The sequence below is a fragment of the Tarenaya hassleriana genome, unplaced genomic scaffold (assembly GCF_000463585.1).
Source record: "Tarenaya hassleriana unplaced genomic scaffold, ASM46358v1 Cleome2, whole genome shotgun sequence".
Lineage (NCBI taxonomy): Eukaryota > Viridiplantae > Streptophyta > Magnoliopsida > Brassicales > Cleomaceae > Tarenaya > Tarenaya hassleriana.
In genome coordinates, this window is record NW_010965372.1 from 6,638,503 (window position 1) to 6,662,878 (window position 24,376).

The 24,376-nt window shown below is 40.1% G+C and overlaps 6 protein-coding genes and 1 long non-coding RNA gene across 21 annotated transcripts in view; 4 read left to right on the top strand and 3 right to left on the bottom strand.

Moving 5' to 3' along the window:
- The window catches only part of LOC104812718 (rop guanine nucleotide exchange factor 14), a 6,199-nt gene extending 4,752 nt beyond the window's left edge, over positions 1–1,447 (bottom strand). The window contains exons 1-3 of one of the 4 annotated variants that reach the window (XM_010540027.2): positions 1,221–1,447; positions 534–627; positions 40–245 (exon numbers count right to left, since the gene is read on the bottom strand). In XM_010540027.2, the coding sequence (XP_010538329.2) occupies positions 40–87 (48 nt within the window). In that variant the 5' untranslated portion in view covers positions 88–245; positions 534–627; positions 1,221–1,447. Of the gene's footprint in view, positions 1–11; positions 246–518; positions 628–1,220 lie in introns of all 4 variants that reach the window. The other 3 variants (XM_010540024.2, XM_010540026.2, XM_010540025.2) reach the window with 3 other exon arrangements.
- Positions 1,448–2,827: 1,380 nt separating this feature from the next.
- LOC104812720 lies at positions 2,828–6,051 on the bottom strand. Of its 2 annotated transcripts, XR_771630.2 has the most exons (3): positions 5,773–6,051; positions 3,768–3,940; positions 2,828–3,423 (listed from the first exon to the last, which is right to left on the bottom strand). It is a non-coding gene; the product is annotated as an uncharacterized LOC104812720 (long non-coding RNA). The 2 variants fall into 2 exon arrangements; XR_771629.2 differs by lacking the exon at positions 5,773–6,051 and having other exon boundaries at positions 3,768–4,507.
- A 1,648-nt stretch (positions 6,052–7,699) lies between these two features.
- LOC109116613 lies at positions 7,700–8,375 on the top strand. Its single transcript, XM_019202396.1, has one exon. It carries the CDS (start codon positions 7,949–7,951, stop codon positions 8,213–8,215), a length of 267 nt encoding a protein of 88 aa, XP_019057941.1. The 5' UTR covers positions 7,700–7,948; the 3' UTR covers positions 8,216–8,375.
- A 486-nt stretch (positions 8,376–8,861) lies between these two features.
- On the top strand, positions 8,862–11,177 carry LOC104812722 (pentatricopeptide repeat-containing protein At3g61360). Its single transcript, XM_010540033.2, has 2 exons — positions 8,862–10,576; positions 10,727–11,177. The coding sequence occupies exon 1, from the start codon at positions 8,905–8,907 to the stop codon at positions 10,567–10,569; it is 1,665 nt and encodes a 554-aa protein (XP_010538335.1). The 5' UTR covers positions 8,862–8,904; the 3' UTR covers positions 10,570–10,576; positions 10,727–11,177.
- Positions 11,140–13,353, bottom strand: LOC104812721 (probable polyamine transporter At1g31830). 2 transcript variants are annotated; one of them, XM_010540031.1, is made up of 2 exons: positions 13,112–13,353; positions 11,140–12,733 (listed from the first exon to the last, which is right to left on the bottom strand). In XM_010540031.1, the coding sequence occupies exon 2, from the start codon at positions 12,686–12,688 to the stop codon at positions 11,270–11,272; it is 1,419 nt and encodes a 472-aa protein (XP_010538333.1). In that variant the 5' UTR covers positions 12,689–12,733; positions 13,112–13,353; the 3' UTR covers positions 11,140–11,269. The 2 variants fall into 2 exon arrangements, with proteins under 2 accessions (XP_010538333.1, XP_010538332.1); XM_010540030.2 differs by having other exon boundaries at positions 11,140–12,800.
- A 1,967-nt stretch (positions 13,354–15,320) lies between these two features.
- On the top strand, positions 15,321–18,926 carry LOC104812723 (putative pentatricopeptide repeat-containing protein At1g31840). Of its 3 annotated transcripts, none has more exons than XM_010540034.1 (3): positions 15,321–17,938; positions 18,036–18,221; positions 18,589–18,926. In XM_010540034.1, exon 1 carries the CDS (start codon positions 15,366–15,368, stop codon positions 17,868–17,870), a length of 2,505 nt encoding a protein of 834 aa, XP_010538336.1. In that variant the 5' UTR covers positions 15,321–15,365; the 3' UTR covers positions 17,871–17,938; positions 18,036–18,221; positions 18,589–18,926. The 3 variants fall into 3 exon arrangements, with proteins under 3 accessions (XP_010538336.1, XP_010538337.1, XP_019057881.1); XM_010540035.1 differs by having other exon boundaries at positions 15,321–17,878; XM_019202336.1 differs by lacking the exon at positions 18,589–18,926 and adding an exon at positions 18,313–18,582.
- Positions 18,927–19,886: 960 nt separating this feature from the next.
- On the top strand, positions 19,887–24,202 carry LOC104812724 (probable methyltransferase PMT20). Of its 8 annotated transcripts, none has more exons than XM_010540037.2 (8): positions 19,887–20,081; positions 21,092–21,374; positions 21,554–21,702; positions 21,791–21,986; positions 22,103–22,313; positions 22,452–23,130; positions 23,236–23,313; positions 23,820–24,202. In XM_010540037.2, exons 2-8 carry the CDS (start codon positions 21,099–21,101, stop codon positions 24,040–24,042), a joined length of 1,812 nt encoding a protein of 603 aa, XP_010538339.1. In that variant the 5' UTR covers positions 19,887–20,081; positions 21,092–21,098; the 3' UTR covers positions 24,043–24,202. The 8 variants fall into 8 exon arrangements, with proteins under 8 accessions (XP_010538339.1, XP_010538340.1, XP_010538343.1 ...); XM_010540038.2 differs by having other exon boundaries at positions 21,095–21,374; XM_010540041.2 differs by lacking the exon at positions 19,887–20,081 and adding an exon at positions 20,088–20,202.
- Positions 24,203–24,376: the final 174 nt, after the last annotated feature.

Below are 24,376 nucleotides of genomic sequence, written 5' to 3' on the forward strand. Positions count from 1 at the left end.
GTAATGCTGACCCTGTTGTTCTTCGAAATCAATTCTCATCTCTCTTTCCCTGCTACAGCAGGCCATTCTTCTTCTCATCAGCATCATCTTTTCTTCTCTTTTTGTGAATTCCTAAGCTCTATTGATTCTTTGTTGGACCCAAAAGAACGAACTTGCTATTCCTTCTTTATATCCAGACAAAAAAAAAAGAACTTGCTTTTTGGCTTCTTCTGCAGGTGAAATTAATTATAGCAACCACCACGTCCCTACAAAAAATAGCCATTAAAAATTCTCAGCCAGGGCCAAGGAAAGAAATTCAACTGCATATACTGATAACATAAAGAACATAGATAAGTAAAGTAAGAGAAGAAAACAGAAAGTTGAGAGGCTTGACATAATATTCCATAGAGTTCACACCAACATTATGAATTACATGCATCATGCATCACTCTTGTTGGTCACTTCACCCATAAACTAGGGAAGAAGACAGAACGTGCCCTTTTTTAAAAAATTTGCACTTGTTTCACATGCTTTCTTACTCAAATTTAACTCACTAGCTTTGACTGAAGTTTTCACTCTTATCCTCGAAAATCCTCCATTATCAGCACCATTGTGAATTTGGAGGTATTCTACTTTCTTCATGAATCACTGCATTTTCCAATTAAATTTAGCATTTAAAAAAATACAAACAAGTTCTCAATATGAAACCAACAAAAAGTTTCCGGAAATCTTGGCACAAAGTACAAGAAACACGGATATATTTTTCTTTGGGTTCACTAGCAAATTAAGAATAAACAAATAATTCGAAGATTAAAAAAGAGCATTAACTCAACTTTCTGGGGTTACTAAATTTTCTAAAGAAAGGATCAAAAGGAGTAATTATGTAAAGCTTTTTCGAAGTCTTTCTGCAGTCCATGAGAAGGGGCTGCTTTAATTTAAGTTAAAGAAGGTACTTATCACCTGAAATTACTATTAAAATATTCAACAAATTCAAAGCAATCAAGACAAATCGTAGGGCAAATCGAGTTGAAGAATATCGAACAGAAGAGAAGATCCACAAGAAAATCCAAGCAGAGTAAAAAAAAAACACACTACTTCATTTCAAACGTCAGATTCTAATTTAAATCCCATAAAAATCTTAACCACTAACATAGCTAATATCAGATTCAAGCTGAAGAGAAGCAAAATTAGCCACAAAAAATCGGGAAGACAAGCGTGTCGAAGGTAATGTAAAAGCGAACCTTAAATCCAGAAACCCGGTGAGAAAGATGCAGGAAAATGTGCAGAGCTGCTTCACCCTAAGAAGACGATGCCTAAGCAGAAGCAGCAATTACATTCCGCGCAATTACATGTATATACATATATACACTGACAATATGTATCGTATAAGTGCGATAATCTAGAGAATGAATGATCAATGGGAGAAGAAGCAGCAGAGAAGTGGGGGGTGTGGATTTGGAGGATGCGGGAGGGGAGAGAGCGCAGGGACTATTTATGATGGTGACAATAAATTTGAAAAACGAAAGGGAAAAAACATATGAGCCGTAGGATGAAGGGGGGGAGCTGGTAATGAAGATTTGGACGGTCAGGATTTGTGAAAAATGGGTTGATTTGACAAAAGATAGAATAAAGAGCCTAATTAGAAATATTTCAAAACCTATTAGCACAGAGATTAGCCATTACCCCCATGTAAGGCGCCGCTTCTAGTGTGAAAAAATAACACACTTTGGAATTCGTGAGAATTTACAATATCTTTTTAAATGTCAATATCATTATAATTTGAATTTTTTTGAAAGGGATTTAGCATATAATATAACATTGTCTTTCACGAGAGTAAACAAATTGTTGTTTATCTTATTTCTTTTTAGATGACAATTTTTTTGTACTTTATGGGGAGTTTAGTCAATACAATGTAGGGTTTTATTTTGCGGCAATGTTGTTGGGTCATAGGGATGTCCGAAAGCCCATCATCACGTCTCCATTTCCATAATACTCTCTCTATATATGCATATATATATATATAGTGACTAGTACTAAGTGACAAAAAAAGACGGGGAATGTTTATGGATTATTTGATTGGAATGGATTTGCATAAGAAAATAAAATTAATTTAATGTTTTTGGTAAAAATAGATCCCTTAGTGGAGAAGTGGGGTGCAAAAGGAGCAGATGGGCAGCATGTGACAGAGAACGCTAAATAGCAGAAGAGCACAAAGGGGAGGGAGGAGGGGTCTCACTCACCCTTATCTTTCAAAAAGATGCTCCATTTCAAAGCCTTTTTGAGATTTGCCATTTAAAAAAAAAAGAAATTACAAGTGTAAAAGCAACCAAAGCTTACATATGCATACAACGTTGAAATTGGTTCTGTTCTGACCCTTTTGATCATGTTCTTTACCAAACAGTATTATGTTCTTTACCAAACAGATATCCTAAACTTCAAATTAGATCTGACCCTTTCGGTTATATACATGAACTCTCTCTATAAAGAGCATTTTACACAGATGACCGACTTGGGTCGCAGTAATTTCACGGGTACACCACAAAAAACATAACACATTAAATTCTCTTCGAAAAAATCATATTACCCTTAATGATAATTTGTCCATTCAAAAAGAAATTGTACTTGCGACATCATAATTAATTATAAATACAGTTACAATTGATTCTAAATGAGGTGACAAAAAATACATCTTTCAAATTTAAAAAATAACTATGTTTTTTTTAGACCTTCACTTGTTATACGATCATAAATATTTCTTTTTTTAGTCGTATGCTAGTAATATAACAGTCGTAAAAAAAGTCGTAAAAATATAAAAGAAAGGATATTTCAGACTTTTTAAACAAAAAAGTGGTATAAAATCGAAAAAAAATTACTTTTTCAGGTGGTGTACCTTAGAAATTCCTGCGACTCAACTGAGTCATTTGAGTAAAATGCCTTAAAGGGCAGGCATTATTATCCTATCCTATTCCTACCAATAATTACTCAATGATCAATCCTTCAAAAGATATATTTTTCCTGGCATGCAACTGATTTTCTATTCACCCAATTGTCAAAATCAAACACTAACTCGTGTGTGCTCCGAAGGAGGGTGAATACTCCATAGTAAGAAGCTATCGGTAAAGCTCTTCCAGTAGGATGATTCATCTTCCCCCGTTGAAACCTCTGGTAGGTCGAATCTGTCCTCTTCGATGGGGTTGTTGACTGTAGAAACAGAAGAATGTAAGTCTCGGTTAAGGAGAAACCTCATGAAGTGAGCGAGCAACCACAGCATCTAGAACCCGATAGGGCAAAGCATATTTCTTCTCCAAAAGAAGCTTAATAAAGTAACTGCATCAAATTCCCCGAAACAGAATAGGCGCATGAAAAAATATGCGTGTTCATCCCCCATGTATATGCCTTGCTGTGCCACTATAACTCATCTCAGCTAGCTTCAGCAAGGCAACGCTGCAGTTCCATGTCGAGAAATTAGGGTTTTGCCATGTAAATAACAGAGGAAGGGCTACAACATAGGCAGCCAAATGAATTTCCATGTAAATGATATTTGGAGCCAGGTGGAGACTCACAATTTTTTATTGGTTAATCATAATAGATTTAAAATTACAAGGTTTTTTTTGTAAGTAAAATAGTTGATGATATCAGCTGCAGTCCCTACGTTTTTCCAAAACTTCCCAAGTGGCCGATAACCGATTAAATGACATAGAAACATGGATAAAAGTCGAAGTATAAGCTAAGAGCAATAACATAGAAACATCTGTTACCATAAAAGAATATAGAAACATATTACTTACCATTAGGAAACACAGAAACACATCAAGAATGTGTCTCTGAATATTCAAGTCTCATGCTTCAACATATGAGCATCCCGGATCTGGATGCCACAAACTGTATCAGCTGAATCTGTCTCGAGAAATTGACCGATCGATAGTTTACCAATCGAATGCACATCTCATCTCTGTAAGAACTAAGAAGCAGAAACTCATCACAAGGTTAGTCAGGGAGGTAATTGCCATCTGATCTCTGTCGAGTGGATAGAGATATGAAGGATTAAGTAATTCACTTTACATCAATTCAGGCAACAAAACCGCTGGTATTCCAAGTCCACAGGTCATTAGAGATGTAAACACCAGAAACAGAACACAAAACTTTAAAACATGAGAAAAAGAAGTTTCCTAATATGACCTTGTAGGGCATCAAGTAAGTTACGACCAACAAAAACTCGCGCCTTTTCGATACATTCCAGTCCTAAAAGGCCACATTTTTTAGAAAGTTCCAATCTTTGTTCTTCCAAGACTTCCAAACAGTCCTAAAAGGCCACATTTTTTAGAAAGTTCCAACCTTTATTCTTCCAAGACTTCCAAACATTTTCATTTTCTATGATTTAAATTAGCTTGTTATCGTGTTTGCTACGCTAACTACATGCATGCATGTGGGATTCACATAGTTTCCTTATATTGTCATAGACCCTAACCCTCACACAAAGCTGATCAAAAGTCCACTAAAGGACCACACCTAATAAACCAAGTGCAGTTCAACAAATTCCCCCCCACCTGTGATGCAAAAATCACGGGAACTGGATCCGAGTTTTGTACCTATCAGCTAAAGGATGATTATCCCGTCTTCTTTCTCGTGAAGGCATAAACTTTCGTATATACAAAACACAGGAGCCCCTTAGAGCCCACCACCAAAAAAAAGGACAGCTTTCAGTAGAATATTGAATCTCCAAAGCTATCACGACAAATGCATAGCATCTTATTGAATAGAGGCACTAAGGTCGCGTGGAACGTCTCAGACTGTAGACTCTATTTATTACGAAATGATGGGGTTGGTGTGTATCTTTAAAGGGTCTAAATAGGTGCATTCAATATTTGACCCGTTTCAAATGGAAAACCTAACCCAAAAAAACCCCCCCCCCCCCCCCAATCAAGATCCAATGATTCCCAGTCCATCCAGCTGAATTTAAACTCCTAATCGACCACTCAAAGAGATCGTTACTCAGATATTATTGCGCACTGAACCGAATGTAAACTAGATCACTTATCTTCCCAAATAAAGATGTATATATAATCCTAAACATTCATCTAGACCACAAAAGAAGGGAATCTATCTACAAACGATAACTAAACTTATACGAAAATGACAACTGAAAACTCAAACTTTAGAGCGAGAAGAAAGAAAGAAGTTGCCATAACATAGTGCTTCCAGACCTGGACATTTTAGGATGACTTCATTTTTGCCAGTCAATAAAAAGTAGGTCGCAAAAAGTCATTTTTTGGGAGTCCGAGTTTGTTCCTATCATTTTCTTGCAAATCCAGGCTTCTCTTTACGCATTCTCTCAAAACGGACGAACAACATTAAAAATGCAGCCAACTGGATCTATGAGACTACCAATCAAATAACAGGAACCAGATGCATTTCTCAGCCTTTAATTTTACTCACACTTACATCAACACAACTATCGACCTAAATATCAGATCCAGATCAGAAATCTCTGCACATAAACAATTGGCAATTACCGTTTACTTGTGCTCCTAGTGAATATTCAACTCCATGAAGCTAAAGAAAGCGCACGATAACCCGTCTAAGAATAGCAATGGAAATGAATAAACGTATCAACACAGTTACGCACGGCCAGTCACAACATCCATCTTCGAACCAAGATCTCAACACCATGAGAGAAACCAAGTTCGAACCTAACAGACTACAATATTCACATCGACATGTTCATCTCCGATCCAAGAAAAATGTACGATTCAACAATGTAAAACACGAAACAAGATTTCAAAACTTGCAAACCTGCAGATCTGAAAAATTCAAACGGAAGAACAAAGCACCGCCGCAGATCTGGAAATTTTCCGTCACCTCACGACGGCCTCCGATTCAATTGATGCAAAGCGGGATCTGACAAGCCGCCGGTCAATCGCCGTCGCACCGACGGAGAAACACATCGGATCGACGAATCAGTTCCCGACCTGCACCAAGCGAATCAGAGACTGCCAGTAACATCAATCCATTCGCTTTCTTCTTGGAGTGTCACGGGGAACCCTATTTACAAACGCCGTATGCGTTCGTGCGTACATTACAGAGCTAGCTTTGTCGTCACAGAGAAGATCTAAGCAAAGCAAAATAATAGAGCGATGAACAGTTGAGATTTTTCCACGTGTCGGTCCGTACACCGTGGATGGATTAGGCTTGACGATCATGAGCGCTGAAGCCCAGCCCAAACGACTACGTCTTCGGCTCCCGAGTTGGGGTGAATTACGAAATTGCCATGACTGACACGTGGCTCTATACTAGAAAAGATTTTGATTAAAGGTGTTAAATCAGTCCAAATAGACAAAAGAATGAATATAAGATTGGCAATAGAAGAGTTGGAGCTCCAAAATCAAACACATTAAAAGTCCAATGAAAAAATTGAATATACACAACAACATCCTTAGTTTATCCCATAATCATTATTGATGAAAATACATGAATTTCTCCAGATCAGTAGACCGCTTCCAGACCGGTTAGCAGCCTAAACCGAACCGTGCATGCGTGCATTATTATCACGCATACATACATTTGAGGTGGCACAAAAAAAAAATTCAAGAGATTCCCAATTAGGGTTTAGGACGAACCAGGATTTTCCGAGGAAAAAAAAAGATTTTATGATTTGGGAGTTACAAGGAAGCATAATGCAAATCTCTTTGTTTAATTATTTTGCAGCTGGTAAAGGTGAAACCTTTGATTTGTGGGTTCAAGAATATTTAAACAATGCTTTGTTATGAAACTAGTGGACGACAAAAGGAATTAATATGACTGGACCAATGGAATGGTTTTAGCAATTACATTAATTATGATACTGACTTAAATCATCATCATTAACGAGCTTGTATAACGTAAATCATTGAAACGAAGTTATGATACATATGCCATTTCAAATATCAGATGTTAGAGCATCGCTCGCCATATATAATGAATCAGCCAAGTTCTGATTTTTAAATGTGCTTGTGCGTGTATGTATATATATATATATTGTTGTTTGGTGTGTTTGGTCGGTCTACTGAAGAATTTATTGCAAAAACAAAAAAGGAATATGTTGCGAGCTTTATGCATTGATGTTAAGATTATAAGAACATACTAGTTGTGGCTAGGGTTTCCTTAAACAAAAAAGGATGAACTGATGGTGACTGGTGCGAGAATTGTTTGCTGGGTGTCTCACAGTGACAAGGCGTGCCTTTGAATCTCTCTCTCTCACTCTCTCTCTTTTTAAATATGCAATACAAAAAGCACATTCAAAGGCTGAGCCGAAAGTAGAATATGTCATCTCTCTGTTTATGTGCATGCATGCATGCATGCATATGTATACGGGTTATCATATATGTATACGCACACGTCTATCCTAAGCTTGCACTCTAGCCCATCACAGGATTCCTCGAAAGACGTGATCTCTGTTTATGAAATCTTTGAAGTATTCGACAGGTTTTAGTGGAGAAAGCATTCTTTGTTTTAAAAATTCAATGTATTTTCCCTCCCTTTACGTGTTTTTTTTTATTAATTAACATGAGTTCCTTGTTGTAGTAACCTTAGTGTTGTCTTATCGAGACTTGCCTTGTTCTACAACGAAGGACTAAAAAGGAATATGTTACAGAGCAACAGAACCTTCCGTTTTTGGAAAATATTCGTCAAGGGCCTGCTTCTTCCCTTCTTTCTCTTTTTATATTTTTACACTGCCATGTGAAGCAAGCCACTTGCTTTATCTAATGTCCATTTTCCATGATCATCGAATCATGGTTTTGAAGAGCTTTTTGGCAAGTGGGTCCTCTTTAGTCACCTTAAATTGCAGGTTTCTGATGGTAAAACCTTAAATTGCAGGTTTTTGTCCGAGATATCCAAGAAATAAATTTTGAGGCTTTCTTGGATATATATCAGTCGGTTTCTTGAATTTCATTTATATTGGTGGAGAGAGTTAGCTTCTGGCTTCAAAACAATGGTGAACTACACTGCAGGTTCTACAAAGGTTTTGTTTCTTCTTCTTCTGTTACAGCTACGTTTCGAGATGATAACACCGGCCAGAAAGCTCGGCCTGTTCAACCAACCGGCCGCCTCGCGATCATGGTCTCCGCCACAGGCCGAGATCGATTTCGTCTGGTTCAACATCAACAGGTGCAAGAACATCGAACAGGACGCTTTCCGCCCGACCCATCAAGGTCCTAGTCAAGGTATCGGTCACAAAGGCCCGCCTGGTGCGCCCTGACCGCCGTTTCTAAAAGACCGGACCCTCTCTTCTCGGTTCTGTATTTTCTGTTCTGTGATGTTGTCCGGTTGAAATAGCAGAGTGAGTGTGATTGAGATGTGTTTTTTTTACCAAGCAGAAACAAAGGTTTTGTGATGAAACGACAAAAGGGATATGAGTTCATTTACACGTCTGATAATTTTGTCCTTTTCGGTATACGGAAAATGCATGCAGAGCCAGTTCTTGTCGTTCTTTGTTTTGTTAACTCTTCTTTGACTTTTTCACTTTGGATTTTTTAGTTAAATTGCCCAATAAATACCCAATTCATACCAATTTAATATCTACTTGGTATAAATTGATGCTGTTGATTAACAAGGCTAATTTATTTATCTAGAAAATGGAATATTTATACGACAGTTCAATAAATTTTGATATTTTTTTATTAGCCAATTGATAAAAAATGAAACAAAATCCCTTTCCGATCCGAATTAGAATCCTCACTCGGAGAAAAACATTAGTATGAATTTTTTTCCGGTGCTTTCGGAGATGTATTCGCCAGTGGGAGATGTATTCCGTATTATAAATTTCTTTTTATATAATTTTCCATATATATATTCATATTGGGTTTTTTTTCGATTGAAATGGACCTCGGATCTATTAGCCCATGGGCCCAAATATAGATATAATATCAGCTAGTCATATTATATGACATGTCAAAGTATTTCCATGGAGCAAATCGCCGGCGGAGAACATATAGTTCCAGACCACCACTTTCACTCATCCGAGGCTTCTCCCAGATCGGCAATGGCGGCGAACAATGCAATAACGAGACGGTGAAAATGATAACTCATCGTATTGGGACTTGCTTCCTTAAGAAGGCCTCGAATTCCTTTCATCCGTTTTTCTTCGCTCTTGCTTCCGTATCATCTTTGTCGCCATCGTCACCTTCTTCGTCTCCGATCGCCGGAACCAGAGCCCAGATCGAACGAGTCACCAGAATCATCAATGATCATCCGTTTCCAGACGATCTGATTCAACCCATTCTTGCCAAGCACATCCCTTTGGCTTCTCTCTCACCGGGCTTCGTCTCCGACGTGCTCGGTCGTCTCTTCGCTGCACACTCCAATGGCCTCAAAGCTCTCGAGTTTTTCAAATACTCTCTTCAAAGCCCTAGGTTTGCTCCCAGCTCCGATTCCTTCGAGAAAACTCTTCACATTCTCGCACGGATGCGGTACTTCGACCACGCTTGGGCTTTAATGGCGGAAATGCGAGAGCATCACCCTCATTTGCTGACACTGAAGTCAATGAGCATCCTTCTCTGCAGAATTGCCAAGTTTGGATCATATGATGAAATCCTAGAGGCGTTCAAGAGGATGCAGAACGAGATATTCAGAAAGAAATTTGGTAGGGACGAGTACAACGTTCTTCTACGCGCGTTCTGCACGGAGCGAGAGATGAAAGAAGCGAGATCGGTTTTCCAAAAGATGCATTACAGATTCCACCCAGACATCAAGACGATGAACATTTTGCTCTCAGGCTTCAAGGAAGCTGGCGATATTACCGCCATGGAGCTGTTCTACCATGAAATGGTGAAAAGAGGATTCGAACCCAACTCGCTCACTTACGGCATCAGAATCGATGGATACTGCAAAAAACGAAATTTTGGCGAAGCCTTGAGGATCTTTGAAGAAATGGGTCGCCGAAATTGCGTCCCGGCATTGCAGATATTCACAACCTTGATCCATGGAGCTGGCGTTGCACGGAACAAGAACAAAGCCCGCCAACTGTTCGATGAAATTCCTCAGATAGGATTAACACCTGATACGGGAGCTTACAATGCTTTAATAAGCTCCCTCATCAAATGCAGAGATATCAACGGTGCAATCGAGGTAACGAACGAGATGGAAGAGAAAGGAATCGCGCTTGATGATGTGACATTCCGTACAATGATCCTGGGGATGATGAAATCAAAAGAGTATGGAATCACTGGCATCAGCGAGTTTTACCAGAGAATGAAGGAACAAGATTCGGTGCCCAAGACAAGAACAGTGGTGATACTGATGAAGCTGTTCTGTCAAAACGGTGAAGTCAATCAAGGCTTGGATCTATGGAGATATATGTCGGATAAAGGCTACTGTCCACACAGCCATGCGCTGGAACTCCTTGTGACCGCATTGTGTTCCCGAGGAAGAGTGGACGAAGCATTCGAGTGTTCATGGAAGACAGTGGAAAGAGGGAGATGCCTGAGCGAGCCGGTTTATCGGATGTTAGAGACTTACTTGTCGAGAAGCAGCCATTCGAAAAAGCTGGAGGATCTGAGGAGGAAGATGCTGAGATTGCAGCAACTTTTGCCGCCACCTGCAGGGATTGATTAATTCAGAGGTATAATTCACATCCTTAAAGCTCCGGTTTTTCAACGGCAGATCATCATTGCCGACATTGCCCGTCTACATCGTACATTCACTTGCCAAGATAAACATGTTCCTTCTGCTGTTTCTTTCGTTCACTTTGCACAATCCCCTCTCGATGTAGGTGACGGAAGCTATTGCTCTTCTGTTGCTGATTTTTGCGTGCTGAAACAAATGAATGGCCAACATGGTTCATGAGAAAGATGCCATGTAATAGCACCTGTGTTTACAGTGACGGATTCCAAAGAAAACTTCAAGCTCAGGCCTCATCATCAACATGAATTCTCCAGATATGCAGCAGAAAGGGCAAGCCATCCGTGGTTGGATTCGGACAGGATTTCGCCAAGTTTAACACCGTACCCATAATCCTTTTGTGCGCATCTGCAACATCTCATGACAGGAGCATGCGTGTAAACGTTTTGGAGCGACTGCTTTCTTGTTACAGTTTTTCTCCCATTCATTGTAAAACCTCTCTGTAACTTATTTGTTCTTTCATGTGTTAGTATTTAAAGACACTATCTTTTGTAACATGACAGAAGGCAAAACAAGCTCAATAAAACTTGTGTTCTAAAGAACAGGAAGAAGTTTCAGATACAAAGAAGAGAAACATACAGTACACTGTTTCACAAAGATAAACGGGTGACCCGAGTAGTCTTTCTGCTGGTTTCTACTCCATGAGTGACTCTGCGATTTCTCGGGTGTCCTGGTGAAGGTCTGGCAGGTCAGAACTGATGGAGAATTTGAGCCATCTCCTTTTCTCAACGTGCTTCAGACAAGGCTGCATCACTAGACCAATGACTAGCATAACAAAACTCACTGCAGCAACTTTGAGAGAGGAAAAGACCACCACAGCACAGATCAGTATGGTGGGAGGAATGCACATAAGGATCGAGCCGATGGTTCCTAAGGGAATCTTGTATGGCCGTGAAGCAGCCGGGTATTTCATCCTCAGCCGTACAAATGCTATAAACTCCAAGATCATCCCGACGCAGTAGAGTAAGTTTTCTGCAGCCACAATCTCTTGGAAGCTTAGCCAGGACAAGAGAATCACACCCGAGGCTGAAAACAGTATCCCGATCAAGGGTGTCCCATACCGTGACCTTTTGGCAAAGAACTCTGGGATCATACCACGCTCGGCCATCCCAAGAAGCTGAAACGAGTCACTGCTCATCTCGGCCAAAAACATCCCCATGTTTGATGTGGCTGCAGCCGCTTGAATCCACCACCGCAACCATGATCCCCCGAGAGTTTTACCAATGTCAGAGAAATACCCATCAGTCCATAGCTCACGGTCTAGAGGAATAGCTCCAGTTCCAGTCAAAAGGGGGAGGATGTAAGAAAGAACGACCAAAATCACAGCGTAAAACAAAGCCGTAGGAAGTGTTTTGTTCGGGTTCTGCACCTCACCAGCGAGGGTACTGATCGAATCCCAGTAGTTGAGGTTCCAGAAAAGCGTGTTTAAATACAAGTTCCAGTCCACATGATTCAAGTCCATCACTAGCCATCTCGAAGGCTCCAGCTTTGGAATTGAAATGAAACCCATCACCACGAAAGGAAAGACCGAGAGAATTCCCAGCAGAACAGCAGCCCAACCGACAATAGTCAAGCCCCTGTAGTTCATGTAAGTCAGCAACAGAGTCAAGACCAAGACAGCTACAACTCTCGGCAAACCGCCACCAAGAGCCGGGATCCCCGATTTCAGGTAATCCAGGAAGAGGACCGGATACAAGGCATTATCGATAACTCCACTCAGCCATTTCATCCAACCTTGCTGAAATCCCCAGTAAGGTCCCAATGCCGACGAGACCCAAATCACGTAACCTCCGTTCTCAGGGAACATTGTCCCCATCTCGGCAGTGATCAGTGCCTCGGGAACACTCCATATGAAAGGGAAGATCAAGAACCCTAAAAGTGCTAACAATGGCCCTGCTGCATTCACACTGTCTTCCACCCCGAACGGACCACCAGATACCTCGTAGAAGATGAGGAAAACGAGTGGCAAAACAGATACTTTCCGAGACCTGTCGGATTTCGGCGACGGAACGTCACCGACATGGACATACTCAGCACCACTATTACCTCCCATGTCGAGGAACTCCGGTGGGTTCAGAGCGGCGGCGGTCCTCCGCTTCTGCATCAGGTCATCCAGATTTTAAGAATTAAAACCCTCGATCCCGATAACATTTAAGGTTTCAAATCTGCACCAACCATAGATTCTCAAAAACAGCACGACCCTCGAAAACAATTCCAGGTTTTCATCGATTTTTTTGGCAAGAACTAGAACATGCAACCGGGAATGAAAAGGAAAGGAGAGTTTTGAAACCATATGAGGATATCTGGGCATTTTCAACATGCATTAAACAGCAACAAGAGATCAAAACACCGCTAAAGGATCGAATCTCTCGGAACCGAATTGTTCGAAACCATAACCCATCACGCAAATACAGGAAAAAACCCAACTTTTTGATGAAATCAGGAGAAGGAACACGAAACGGAGAAAAGCAAATACCGGATCGGGATTTCCGAGGATTTGAGAAGGAACACCAAGTTCTACACTTTCAACAGACCGGAAGAAACCCAAATCGTCGAGGATTGTTTTGGGATCTCCGTCGAAGAAATCCACAAGTTAGTGGAGATCAGGACAACTCGACTCTGACGGAAGGGAAACCCATTTTTTCTCAAAAGGAAAAAACTTTTTTTTTTGGGGGGTTAGGGTCCAAGGTGCAGCTGTGTAGCTTCAGAGATTTTTTGCCTGAATATATGTATATATACAAGAATGCGTGATGCGCCACATTCAAGTATTAAAATTTCCCGAACACTGAATAGACCATAGAAAATATTCAAAAATATACATTACACATGTTTCATGGGAAGAGATCCTGGATCTGCATGAAGCTTAATACACTGGCAGCTAAATAAATCTTCCTTAGATACTGCTTCGTGTCTCAATTCACGAAACCAAAAGCATTAACTAACAGATTCATTAAACCCTCTACATGTGTACTGCTTAGGCTTACATTTATTTCTTGTGAAAACAAAAGAGACAAGAAAAATTTTGAACTTGGTTTGTAATTTGGGAGTTCCCATGTGTGCTAAATGGACAAAAGTGGGTTCATTTTTATTGAAAAAAAAAACATATTTATTTTCAAAAAAATTATGTCCACCTCTTCTTTTGTTTTTTTTCGTATCTTGCTTAAATATGACAATGACTTGACCTAAAAATGTATTTAGGTGAAAGATGACAAACACAAAAAGAAAGTGCATCTATGCGCAGAGTAGTTGTAGCTTTACATTGTTGGATACGTACGTATGTAGCAAAACACAACACACCAAAAGACAATTTCTTTCCCCTCCAGAACAACTCCTTTGGACACTGTTCATGAAGATTTAGCACAAAATTAACAGAAGAACCATATAAGCTTCAAGAAAAATACTACTATTCAATTTTCATTTTGGAATTTGCTAAATTTGACTCAAATTCTTATGACCCTTTTGTTCAATCTTGACATTGTCATTCTAGTCAGGTCGCTGTTTTTTTTGCCCAAAAGGGTAATAAGGCTCTGCCTCGTACTACACATCAAGATCAAGTATACAACATGTCCAGATAGCTTCAGATCACAACCTCTATAACTGGGCCCCCGTCACAGACGATATGATTCGTCAAGAACCTGAAAATTCCACCCATTCAAAACATCCAAATAATGAAATAATGGGGTTAACACTTGTGGTATAGAATCAGTAGGTGAACGGCGAAGTAGAGGCCGGTTTCACCAGTGGATCTATCCCCGTGGTTGTCTGGCCACTGCTGACTTAACAGCTTTTCCTCTATGCACAATTAGCTCAAAGATCATGCCATTGCAACCGAAACATGGCCTTTGAAAACAAAGTGCAATTCACCATAAAAAAACAAACAATAAAAGAGACACGTACACATCGAAGGGGGGTTACCAAAACCACGAATCGGTTTCAGGGTATGAATGATTGCTCTAACGAAGAAAATTAATTTAAGATGTGATTAGTAGGCAAATTAGCGATGAAATGTCTAGATTCACCTGTGGAAGCATCTCGAACAGCGTCATCACGGCCATTTCTGGCTGAGGTGATAAAGCTGCTCTAAGTTTCTGCACTTAACTCAGGCCGCACTAAACGGATAATACGGAATCAGAGAGGCCAATGATCATAAGTGCAATTATCCAAAACTTCGAATTCGAAAAGCAAAGATTCAACACCGCAGACGAGCTCAGAAATATCAGGATAATAGATTTCGGAAGGAAAAAAAAAACAAACACGAACAAAAGCGTAAAAAACCCCGACGAAATCTTCAAACGGAAAAAATCAGCCGTGGAAGAAACGGATGAAGCAAAAAGTCGAAATTTCAGATCAAACAAATTGAAAAGAGAAAACATAAAAACGATTGGATCTCAAATCAAAATGTGTAGCTCCCATGTCGCCGAGAGGACAAGTACGCCATTGGCGCCGGAGCGCAACCAACATGAAGGTGGCTGCGAGTGAAGGGAATTAGGGTTCATCACAGAAATGGATACGTTTAAATAGGGAACAACATTGGGCCTTAAGTGGGCCGAATCTGAGTTCTATGGGTTTAAATTTAACCGGGTCAAGCCGGGTGGTTTGGTCATATAATCGGATCCTAGTCGGATCCAGAGTACTTTTTTTTTTAAGGTGAGGAGAGAAATTAAAAATCAAATGGAGCCCCGGAAAGCACTTTGCTGTCCGTCTCCGCAAGAATGGGAAATCTCTGAAAGATGTTATTCTTTTCTTCGTCTTCAAATTTTTTCAAGAGGTTCCCGCCGATTTTCTCCTCCTCCGCAGCGAAGCTGAATCGTCTCGATTCTCGCGGGTTTTCGTCTGAATCCGCTAAAGCCTTAATTGCCCATGTCGCTAGAGCATTCAGGGAACGCGACTTTAAGCTGTTGAACACCGACTGCGCTGCAAGTCTGCAACCTCACCAGGCGAATTTGGTTCTACTTTCGCTTCATTCAGATCCCAGCTCAGCTCTCGAGTTCTTCCGATGGGCAAAGACGTCCGGACGGATACCCTCTTTCTATGCCCTTGTTCGCATTTTGATCCGCCATGGAATGTTTGATGTTGCAGCAAAGGTGTTCGAAGAAATGATCACTGATTGCGGAAAGAATTTTCTCTCCGTGAGCGCGATGCAGGATGATGTAAAGGTTTTTTCTTCAAACCCAGGTGTCGTTCATGGGTTTTTGATGGAATGCTGTCGCAGATATGGTATGGTTGATAAGGCTACGGAGATATTTGTGTATAGCATTGAAATGGGTGTGTTCATACCAGAGAATTATGTATATGGAATGCTGAGTTCTTTGATTGATGCTACTCGTATCGACTTGATTGCTGATAATTTTGGTAACCTATGTAGAGTATTTGTCCACCGGGGTCTCAGTGTACATGGGTTTGTCTTGCACGCCCTATTCCGAAAGGGCGCGTTCGCAGATGCTTTAACTTTTCACCGCATGGTGATTGAGAGAGGATTTCATGTAGATATAGTGTCTTGCAATAAGATTTTAAAAGGTCTGACCATTGATCAAATGGAATTAGCTTCTAAGTTGTTGTGTTTGATGTTGGATTGTGGTCCGGCTCCGAATGTTGTGACTTTTGGAACATTGATTAATGGATTTTGCAAAAAAAGAGAATTGAATAGGGCATTCGAGCTTTTCAGAGTTATGGAAGAGAAGGGAATAGCACCAGACCTGATTATCTACAGTGTGCTGATTGATGGTTGTTTCAAAGCCGGGAGGTTAGACGAGGGGCATAGACTTTTCTCACAGGCATTAGGGAAAGGTATCAACTTGGATGTAGTTGTTTTCAGCTCAACCATTGATGCTTATGTGAAAATCGGCGATCTAGGAACTGTGGTTGACGTGTACAAGAGAATGTTACATCAAGGGATATCACCTAATGTGGTCACTTACAGCATTCTCATAAAAGGAGTGTGCCAAGATGGTGGAATTGCTGAGGCTAGTGGTATCTATGGTCAGATCTTGAAACGTGGTCTCGAGCCATCACTTTTAACTTATAGCAGTCTCATCGATGGCTTTTGCAAGTGCGGAAATTTGAGGGCTGGCTTTAGGTTGTACGGGGATATGACGAAGATGGGCCTCGTTCCTGATATTGTCATTTATGGCGTGTTGATAAATGGCCTTTGCAAACAAGGACTAATGAGCCACGCTACGAGATTCTCCATTAAGACTTCGTGTAAGCTTGTAGAACCCAATGCAGTGGTTTTTAACTCCTTAATAGATGGATGGTGTAGAATAAATTGTTTGGATTATGCCCTTAAGGTGTACCGATTAATGGGGATTTACGGTATAAAGCCAGATGTAGTAACAATTACCGCACTTATGAAGGGGAGTATTATGGAAGGGAAATTAGATGATGCTTTGTTTCTATTGTTCAGAATGTTGAAAATGGATTTTGCACCTGATGCTGTAACATTTTGTACCCTCATTGATGCCTGCTGCAAGAATATGAAGCCAATCATTGGGCTTCAGCTTTTCAAGCTTATGCAGAGGAATGGAATTGCCCCAGATATTGCGGTATGTAATGTCGTCATCAATATGCTTTTCAAGGCTCATCGTTTGGAAGACGCTTCTAACTTCTTTGAAAATCTTCTCAAATGGAGGCTGGAGCCTGACATTGTGACATATAACACGATGATATGTGGCTTATGCGCTTTAAACAGGTTAGATGAGGCGATCAAGGTTTTCGAGAGGCTAAAATGTACCCCTTTTGGACCCAATACCATTACTATGACTATTTTGATTCATGCTCTCTGCCAAGAAGGTGAGATGGATCTTGCTATGAGGATGTTCTCTGAAATGGAGGAGAAGGGTCCTAAACCCAACACTGTCACATATGGTTGTCTAATAGATGGGTATTCTAAATCCATGCATGTGGAAAATTCCTTCAAGCTTTTTGAAGATATGCTCGAGAAAGGTGTTTCTCTGAGCATAATAAGTTACAGCATCATTATCAACAGTCTCTGCAGACACGGACGGGTGGATGAGGCATCATGTATATTCTATCAAGCTGTAGATGGGAAGTTAATGCCTGATGCAGTCGCATACACAATTCTTATCCATGCTTATTGCAAGGTTGGGAGGCTTGCTGAAGCTAAGCAATTGTATGAGCACATGTTAAGAAGCAGGGTCAAACCAGATGAGTTATTGCAGAGAATCCTTGCGGAATATCGCCTTTTAGATGGTCAGGCAAAGGAGTTTCATCGTTAAGGAAAACGGTACGAGACATAAAATTTGCCTGACTAATCAATCATTTTGTTGGCACTTGGCAGTGAATGGTGCGTTTTCACTGTTTTGCTCTTCCCTTGTTGTCATCATTTAGCTCTTTCAGAACAGAACGTGTGACTTACATTATTCTCGATATGCTTTATGCAGCTTGCTTGGATCGAAACACCAGAAAAGACCATGAATGGGAATGACTAAGGGAGTTACTTACTACAAGATAGCCATTGGCTTGCGCATTCCGTTCATGAATTGGTGATCTGAAGCAATCAAGATTTTGGGGGGGGGTGATACTGGTGGAGAACAGAGACTTAAGATGGCATCATCTTAAAATCCAAGGTAACAAAACGCTGAGTGAAAAAAATAAATAGATGGAACTAGATTCATCAATTATCACCCATATAAAACATGCTAACATTTTGATCTGCAGTCTATTCCTTGTGATGATCTAAGAAGGTATCATCAGAACAAAGTTGTAACCGTTCTTTCGGTTTTTTCGGCAGAATTTAGTGGTTTTCAGGTTATTGTGTTGAAACTTGGGTTTTTGCTTGAAGGATAGTAACAAAAGGTTGAGTTCTTTTACTATTTTTGCTGAATGCTTCTGTCAAGTTGGTAAAAAATCATCATCACATTGTTCATATCAGAGTCTTTTCTTCTCAAGATTCTCGGAAACATGACTCGGTTTTCGCTTTCTTGGTTCTTGCAGGAGCTGCAATTTGTGAAGTTAGCAATGCTGCGTCTGTGTAAAAAAAAAAACGTTGAGAAGTCTGTCCATTTCGATGTTCAGACCAAAGAACTAACAAGACGAGTTCCAAGATCCAAGGAACTCCTCAAACACGTGGTGTTGTTTCCTCGGATGCTAAATCTCCTCAAGACTCGTCTCATTGTTTTCAGAAGAAACAACGTACGATGTGGTCCGTGTGAATATTAAAATATATAAATATGGAAATCATTTTTTTTTGTACAGTATATAACAATTATAAATAGAGATATATGTGTGTGCATGCATTGATATGTACACATGTGTGTATGCATGTATGATTATGGAGAATGTCATACCATGTGTATGGATGGAGGGCATAAGGTTATTCCATTAAATCCCGGAAAGCAAAGGATAAAGGCATCGGGAGGATAACTTGTGTCGGTGCTTTTTAATAATTCATAATTACCCCCGTTTGGTTACAATTATTTTACCACCATATATTATGGATAAAAATATACTTCATCCGTTTCAAAATATTTGTAATTTTAAGTTATTTTCGATGTTTTAAATTCAAAATATTTGTCATTCTACATTTTCAAGACATTTTTTACAATAGTTTCCAATCTTATCTCTATTAAATTCTAATAAATTTATTAATGATAATATTATTTTTATTATTAAATAAAGGTATATGTGTTTTTTTCTATCTTTTCTGAAAAAAAAAACAATAACTATTTTGAAACGGATGGAGTATCTAATTCTGTGTAATTTGCACGTTTTCTTTCGTTGACCGACAATAGAATTCAGTGTACATTGACTAATCAATTTATGTAATTATGAATACGATGTTTTTATTTTTATTTTTTGTTTCAGTGTTTGCTCGCATAATGATTGTAAAGGAATAACTTTAATCTCTCAACACATCTTTTTTAATGGCTACAAGCTCACACCAATTTTTAAAGTGGGAATTTAATAAATACGCAAAAAAAATACATTTTTGAGAAATGGATTATTAATGGCAAACGGTTGATTTTCTGTTTTACATATCTATAAACATTGAAATTAAAGTATATAATGTAATAATTATTGATAAACCTCGACTAACTAAATTTAGCAAATTTGTTGAGATTGTGTGAACTCGAGATTTAGTTTTTGATTCATTTCATGTTTTATATAATTTTTCGGCGATGCAGTCTAAAAGAAGAAGGAACGGGGTGAAAGTGATTTTGACAATTTGTCCATATACATCAGAAAGGAAAAAATATATAATTATTCGGAAAATAAAAACACAAAAAATCAGAAAGTAGAGAAAATCTAGAGAGAGAGAATCCGCGTTTGTGAAAGTGTGTGTGAGAGAGAGAGATGAGCCGAAGCAAAGCGAATGACAACTGGTGAAGAAGAACAGGAAGACACTTGTATAAGCCATCTCTTTTGTGTGCTTCACTGATAGTCACAGAGAGAGAAAGGGGGAGAGAGACCTCGAGAGAGAGAGAGAGGTCAGGACTCTCACTCTTCTTTGCGTCTTCGAGTTTATCGGCTGATTTTTTCAATACCCATTTCCCGATTTTCCGATAAAGTTTTGACATTTTTTGTCTATCCCGAAGAAAAAACCGTGTAGTAAGTCAAATTCTCAGCTCTTTGTTCTTTGAACTAGTCCTGTTGTGATCTTGCTTGATGTTCTGTGTCAGATCTAATTTGCTTATTGTTCCATGGATAATGGATCGTTGTGATTTTTTCCAAGTATCTAGAAGTTCATAATGCTGAGAAGCTCTCGCCTCCTAGAACGAACTTCGCTGTGTGTTGTGTAATGAACGCCATTTCGACGAATTATCCGCAAAATAATCGCTGCAAAGATCTGGCCTTTCGATTTATTTTCCGGTTCTTTTCCCATAATTTTCAAGGTGGAGATTTTCTTACTGGGTTATCCAGGGCATTCAAGCTCTAGAAATTTTTTTGATCGTTATCGAGTAGAAAATTCGCTGTAAAGTTACGATCTTTGATAAACCCACAACCCATTTTTAGTGTTGTGAAGCTTACAGGGCAGAAGCTGAGACATTTCCCGTGACAGAACAAATGAGTAGTTGTGTTTGGTGTGTGTCACCTGTCTTTTTTGACTTAGTGGGGTTTTTTTCTTGGGGGGGTTAGCTTTGGATTTGGGTCCCAGAATCATGTCTGAATAACGTTAAAAGTGATGGGACATGGACTGTTCTTTTTACATATCTTCAAGTTGTTGCCGTCAGATCTCACTTTCCAATCTAATATCATTGACGCCTTTCTAATCCTTTTGCCCATTGGTTCTGATCAAGTTTCATTCTGTAAGGCTCTATATCCTGTAAAACAAGGGTTTCTGGCTTCTGTTCTTTGTTTGATCGGCTCTGATCTGATAGTAAAAACGGGTTAATTGAGATTTTCTTTGCTTCCTAATCTTGCCATGTTAGTTTGATGTGATTCTGCACTTGTTTTCACTGACTCTATAGGTGGTTGTGTTGTATGTATCTGTGTATAGTAGAATTATGAAGCATAAGGATGGGAAGCAAATTCCTCAACAGGAAAAGGGTTCAAGGATCATCTCACTGACGATCCTGTTTGTTGTGTTGTGCGGCTTTTCGTTCTATCTCGGTATGATATTTTGTTCCGAGAAGGACAAGATCGAGGCCAAGGATGTCGCCAGGACCGCCCTAGCTTCCTCCCCAAAGGAACCTACAGTTTCGCCTCTCCAGATCAAATCTTTTTCATTCCCTGAATGTGGAACTGAATTCCAAGATTACACCCCATGCACTGATCCAAAGGTATAGACCATCCATTTTGTTGCCGTATATTATTGGGTGTAATGATTTTTCATCTTGGGATGTTCTGTACTATATCTATCTCACCAGATTGACACAAACCCTTCCCCGGATTCTGTGTATTGTTTCAAGATTCATAGTATATGGAATTCTTTGTAATGGCTGGTTGTGTATTGGTTCAGAGGTGGAAAAGATATGGTGTCCATAGGCTTAGTTTCTTGGAACGACATTGCCCACCGGTTTATGAGAAGAAAGAATGCCTGATTCCACCACCCGATGGGTATAAACCGCCGATTAGATGGCCGAAAAGCCGAGGCCAGTGTTGGTACAGGTAATACGATCTTTCATGTATCACGGGTTTTTTCTCGGATTCGTTTCTGATATAAAAGTGTCTCAAAATGTATGTGTATGGCTTTTAGGAATGTTCCGTACGATTGGATCAACAAGCAGAAATCTAACCAGAACTGGCTCAGGAAAGAGGGTGAAAAATTCACTTTCCCGGGTGGTGGAACGATGTTTCCCCGTGGAGTTAGTCATTACGTCGATTTGATGCAAGATCTTATCCCTGGATTGAAAGACGGGACAGTTAGGACAGCCATTGATACTGGCTGTGGAGTGAGTTTCACTTTTGCTTTCAAATTTTATTCGAACGGGGTCACACTGCTCGGGTTTCTCACACTTGTTATATGCTTTCCCATAATATCTTTTGCGCCGTTCGTTCTTCTCTATAGGTCGCAAGTTGGGGAGGCGATCTTTTGGACCGAGGGATACTCACCCTCTCTCTCGCTCCCAGAGATAACCATGAAGCTCAGGTTCAGTTTGCACTCGAACGTGGAATTCCCGCTGTTCTTGGGGTAATCTCTACTCAACGGCTTCCTTTCCCGTCAAGTGCATTCGACATGGCTCATTGCTCGAGGTGTCTTATTCCCTGGACAGAATTCGGTAAGCATCTGTTACGGGCTTTATCCGAGCTTTTACCTGTTAACAAGAGAATCTTAACCTCTTATAACCTCTTACCTGACGTTTTTCAAGATCATGAGACATTTTTCTATCCTGTTGCTACAAAAAATGTGTTTGCAGGTGGAATCTATTTGCTCGAGATTCATCGTATTCTCCGTCCGGGTGGCTTCTGGGTCCTGTCTGGTCCGCCTGTGAACTACAAGAACCGATGGAGGGGATGGAACACGACTATCGAAGAGCAGAGATCCGACTACGAGAAGCTTCAGTCCCTTCTAACCTCCATGTGCTTCAAGAAGTACGCCCAAAAAGGTGACATAGCCGTATGGCAGAAACTCTCGGACAAAACATGCTACAACAGAATTGCGAAAAACTCGGAAGCTTACCCGCCCAAATGTGACGACAGTATCGAGCCCGACTCGGCATGGTACACTCCCCTCCGTCCCTGCGTCATCCCTCCGAGCCCCAAAGTCGAGAAATCGAGTCTCAAGTCCATCCCGAAATGGCCCGAGAGGTTACACTATACGCCGGAGAGAATCTCGGACATTCACGGAGGTAGTGCCAGTGGACTGAAACACGACGATGGGAAGTGGAAAAACAGAGTTAAACACTACAAGAAACTTGTCCCAGCTCTTGGGACAGACAAGATCAGGAACGTGATGGATATGAACACTGTCTACGGAGGTTTTGCCGCTTCCCTCATGGAGGATCCCGTATGGGTCATGAACGTCGTCTCCTCCTACGGTGCCAATACGCTTCCCGTGGTGTACGACCGAGGCCTTATCGGAACTTACCACGACTGGTAACAAAAAAAAAATCTGTTTTTTTTCCCATAATGGTATATATGTGAATGTATCATCGACGATATAATATATTTACATGTTTTTTTTTGTGTGATTGGATGAAGGTGCGAAGCTTTCTCGACGTATCCAAGAACATACGATCTTCTCCACCTCGACGGCCTGTTTACCGCGGAGAGCCATAGGTACCTTTCCGACAAAAGTTTCTTTTTTTGGCATGAAAAAAAGGATAGTTTCAGTTATCAAAACTGAGATAAGTACAAGAATCTCGGATCTTTGATATACTAGCAATGGTTGCGAGGTTTAACCGTTAAGACGGTAAATGTGTTCTTCTTTTCTTGACACGTTTAGGCCATTCTTGGAAACATTTTGGGTCCGATATTCATGTTTTTTGTTCACCGTTGGTCAGAGGTGGGCATTTCGGCTTTTGGTTCGGGTTCAGTTCTGTTATTTTGTCTTTAGCAAAACTATAATCATTCGTTTTTTATATTGAATTTGGTTCGGTTTGAGTTGTATTAGGTCTCGGTTTTTATTCATAAAAATCATTTTTCAAAGAAATTTTTGACTGTTTCGATTATTTTTTTATTCGGTTCGGTTTCAATTTCTCCGGGTTTAGAGAAATCATAAACTGTATTATTCGGTTCAGTTATTTGGCTATTAACCAAATTGTCAACTCCTGTCATTGGTACAGGTGTGAAATGAAGTACGTGATGTTGGAGATGGACCGGATCTTGCGTCCCAAAGGGTACGTGATAATCCGAGAATCGAGTTATTTCATGGACGCCATTGCCACGATCTCGAAAGCGATGAGGTGGGATTGCCGGAAAGAGGAGACGGAGTACGCCGTCCAGAAGGAGAAGATTCTGGTTTGCCAGAAGAGGCTCTGGTTTTCGTCTAACCAAACCACACGATGACACTAGTATACCAAAGATAACCGGCCTTAACCGGAGATAACCAAAGATTTGAAATTCATGGCATTACTCATGAGTCATCCGTGATGATTGGAGGCGAAAAGGGTCTGGTCCTTGGAACCCAAGAAAGTTTGAAAGTGCTTTTTTTTCCTTATTTTTTTAATTCGTCGAGTAAAAATATAAACTTGCCGGTTTTAACCTTAAAGTTATATTTATAAATATATAATTCTTATAGAAATTTAAGCTTTTAAGCTAGATGAGTTTACTGTCCAATTCTCAAAGGAAGATGATGCTTTGAGCGGTACTGGTCTTCAAGCCGAGTTTGGTAACGTCGATT

Bases quoted from the DNA above. Each gene is read 5' to 3' on its own strand.
- LOC104812722 (XM_010540033.2), top strand. From the start codon at position 8,905: ATGTCAAAGTATTTCCATGGAGCAAATCGCCGGCGGAGAACATATAGT.
- LOC104812721 (XM_010540030.2), bottom strand. From the start codon at position 12,739: ATGCAGAAGCGGAGGACCGCCGCCGCTCTGAACCCACCGGAGTTCCTC.
- LOC104812723 (XM_010540034.1), top strand. From the start codon at position 15,366: ATGTTATTCTTTTCTTCGTCTTCAAATTTTTTCAAGAGGTTCCCGCCG.
- LOC109116613 (XM_019202396.1), top strand. From the start codon at position 7,949: ATGGTGAACTACACTGCAGGTTCTACAAAGGTTTTGTTTCTTCTTCTT.
- LOC104812724 (XM_010540037.2), top strand. From the start codon at position 21,099: ATGAAGCATAAGGATGGGAAGCAAATTCCTCAACAGGAAAAGGGTTCA. The intron at 21,375-21,553 runs GTATAGACCATC...GTATTGGTTCAG, and splicing joins CCCCATGCACTGATCCAAAG to AGGTGGAAAAGATATGGTGT. The intron at 23,314-23,819 runs GTACCTTTCCGA...TCATTGGTACAG, and splicing joins TTTACCGCGGAGAGCCATAG to GTGTGAAATGAAGTACGTGA.